The sequence below is a fragment of the Ochlerotatus camptorhynchus genome, unplaced genomic scaffold (assembly GCF_037179485.1).
Source record: "Ochlerotatus camptorhynchus isolate MF236.1 unplaced genomic scaffold, CSIRO-AGI_Acam_v1.1 ptg000327l, whole genome shotgun sequence".
In the NCBI taxonomy this organism is placed as follows: Eukaryota; Metazoa; Arthropoda; class Insecta; order Diptera; family Culicidae; genus Ochlerotatus; species Ochlerotatus camptorhynchus.
In genome coordinates, this window is record NW_027040815.1 from 468266 (window position 1) to 471458 (window position 3193).

General features: G+C 34.5%; 1 protein-coding gene across 1 annotated transcript; it reads left to right on the forward strand.

Moving 5' to 3' along the window:
• The first annotated feature begins 1698 nt into the window (after positions 1 to 1698).
• On the forward strand, positions 1699 to 2838 carry THG (tRNA-histidine guanylyltransferase). Its single transcript, XM_065230064.1, has 2 exons — positions 1699 to 2319; positions 2406 to 2838. Exons 1-2 carry the CDS (start codon positions 1705 to 1707, stop codon positions 2742 to 2744), a joined length of 954 nt encoding a protein of 317 aa, XP_065086136.1. The 5' UTR covers positions 1699 to 1704; the 3' UTR covers positions 2745 to 2838.
• The last annotated feature ends 355 nt before the right edge of the window (positions 2839 to 3193 follow it).

Sequence of the window (3193 nt, forward strand, 5' to 3'; positions counted from 1 at the left end):
TAGTCAGTAAGGTGCACGAATGGTTTTGTATTATCGCTCAACTTTACGTGGAATATATCGTGAATTGGTAATCAGTAAATTACAGGCAACCAATTCGCAATATATTCCACATAAAGTTGATCGATGTTACAAAACCATTCGTGCACCTTACTGACTACCATAACCATTACCATTAAAGTTCTCAAACCATAAGTTAAAAGGTTCTAATATAGTTCTCTTTCCGAAAATGTATGGAGAAAACAAGAATTTGGAACGGTAATGGTTCTTAACAACCCATTATTTGTAAGGTCCAGTTCCAAAAAACCATAATACATAAGGTTGAAACTTTATTATTAAACGTTCATGTAAAGTTCCATAACCATTTCAGTTAAAGTTTAGCAGGGATTATAAACAATGTTTAACCATTTTAGGTAAGGTCAATTTATGGTTCGCGTTTATGCGGGCTAGCATTTTCACCAAATGTATTAGAATGTTTTGGTTCTATCTCTTTCACTCTACTCAAAACTGAAATGCATAAAAAAATGACAAAATGATACGCACTCTTTGCACACTGTCAAAGAATCATTGTACACAAAATCAAATTTGTTCAAATCAAAACAAAAAAACTAACCCATCTGGTGGATGATGGCACAAGCTTCCAAGAAAATTCTATTACAGTGAACCACATTATTTTAATGGATTTCTTCGCCAGTTAGTCGTCTGTCACTTCGTTTGTGCAAATACCCTTTTATGAGTAAAATTTAAGCCATTTTTAATAAAAGTGGCTTTACTCATTAAAGAGTAAATTATTTTAACAACAATGAGTTTCTGCTAGCAGTAGCTAACAGCTACTATTTAATTGGCATAATAAATTACTCATTAATTAGTAGTGCCACTTTTATTGACAATGGGTTCAGTTTACTCATAAATGGATGTTTGATTCTTACCGTGCACATGACAGTATACGCTAGTGTGTGTAAAATTATATTATTATAGTGTTCGTGAGATTCTGCTTGGAGAACTCATTGCCAATTCTAGAGTAACATTTGAAATGGGCCTATGTCCAAAACGTAAACAAATCGGGTTTTGATACTATTCTTTAGCACCGCTTGATAGCTACTAATCGTGTAAGAAAGTTCCGCATAATCGAGAAAAATCATTAAAAATAACTCGATTTTCGAAACGGCCGATCAACGAAATTTTTCGATTCATTTATAGGCCCGCACGCTAAAACGGCCAACCATTCATTTATTTCATTTCATTGTTAAGCCTAGTGACGTAGAAGGGCCGATGATTGAAAAATTTCAAACCAAAGCTAGGCCCTACTGCTTGAGGCAGGGCCGATGATTTGTTTTGAATTTATTTGACGTTGCGAAAAAGCTTAGCAAAGGGCCTACCATTTCTGATGACAAGCACAACGGCTTAACAAAAAGGGCCAATCCATTGAAAGATTCACAAAAAAGGCTTATTAATTTATGAAATTATATTGTTATCGATTTTCATATATTTTTGAAAGGTTTTCGCATATTTTGGATGTTGTATACTGAGATACAGTTACTATTGTTATTGTGAACAATATAAATGCCTAAAATACTTCAATTTTCTTAAATATGAATTGAATAGAGGCGGCCAAAATTTAAAATTCATTTTCTGGTTTGTTTACGTTTTGGACATAGGCCCATTTCAAATGTTACTCTAGAATTGTTTTCATTGATTTACTGTGCCATGTGGCGTTCAATTTTTAAACAAAATCCATTACATAATTTTGAAAATTTAACCAAATTTACGAGTACTACATTAAAGTGTTGTACAAAAGGAATGGCAAATAGTAGGTTTGAATACGTGAAAACCTTTGAACAGTCGGATTCTCTATTGAAAAACTGTTGGATTGTAATAAGAGTCGATGGTAAGGGGTTTCACAAGTTTTGTACAGCGCATAACTTCAGGAAGCCAAATGACAAGCGAGGCTTGAATCTGATGAGCCTAGCGGCGGTACACGTAATGCAAGAGTTCAACGAAATCGTTATTGCCTACGGACAAAGCGACGAATACTCTTTTGTATTTAAAAGGGACAGTTCAATCTACGGTAGACGAAGAGATAAATTAATTAGTTATGTTGCCAGTTTGTTTACATCGGCATATATTTTCAACTGGCAGTATATATTCGAAGATACCGTACCGCTTAAATATCCACCCGTTTTCGATGCCCGTGCCGTACTGTATCCTACAGATGTCAACCTTCGGGATTACCTTAGTTGGCGCCAGGCGGATGTCCATATTAACAATCTATACAACACTAGTTTCTGGAATCTCGTTGCTTCTGGATTGACGAACAACGATGTAAGTTGTCGTGCAATATGTAGTTATTTGTAATTATTTAATATATATATTAAATAATTTTTATATATATATGTCTTCCTTTTTAGGCGGAAAAACGGCTCAGTGGTACACTGTCTAGTGATAAGAACGAAATTCTGTTTAAAGAATTCAACATTAACTATAACAATGAACCCATAATGTTTCGTAAAGGAACTACGCTTCTCAGGAAGAAAGTTAAATTGACTGATGGCAAGTCACTTTCATTGACTGTACCCATATTCGATGACATGATTGTTGATAAATTCTGGGAAATCCATCCAGAATTGTTGGATAGTAAGTTAAATGATACAGATCCACTCGACATTGGTGATAACATCAACCACATACTTCTTCAATACCAAATAGAAAAACATAACAAGAGAAAAGAAGGACCGGAAAGAAAATAAGAATAATAAAGTATTATACCGAGATGTTCAAAGCTCTTAACATAATTCAAATTTTATCTCGGCGGGTGGTTCTTTTCAAACAAAATTAATAAACATTAGCTTTTGGATTATAAGGGATGGTCCATTAATTATGTCACGCAAATTTGGCCCATTTTCAAACCCCCCCTCCCCCCTAAATGTGTGACATGATTAATGGACGACCCCTAACATGTTTTGATAACCATACCTGTGAAAGAATAATCATTGGCTTCATTCAAAGTGTTTTTATGTTACTTCATACGCGAAGTTAGCGATTTTCAGAGTTGGTTGGAAATGCTAACATGAAGCTTTAGTGTGATAATTTATTAGCTAGAGAATGATCTTTTTAGAAGAGAGTAGGTGGATAGTTCCGTTAGAGTACGGCAGTATGAAAATTGAATAGAAGTTGAAAATGAGCGAAGGGCCATTAA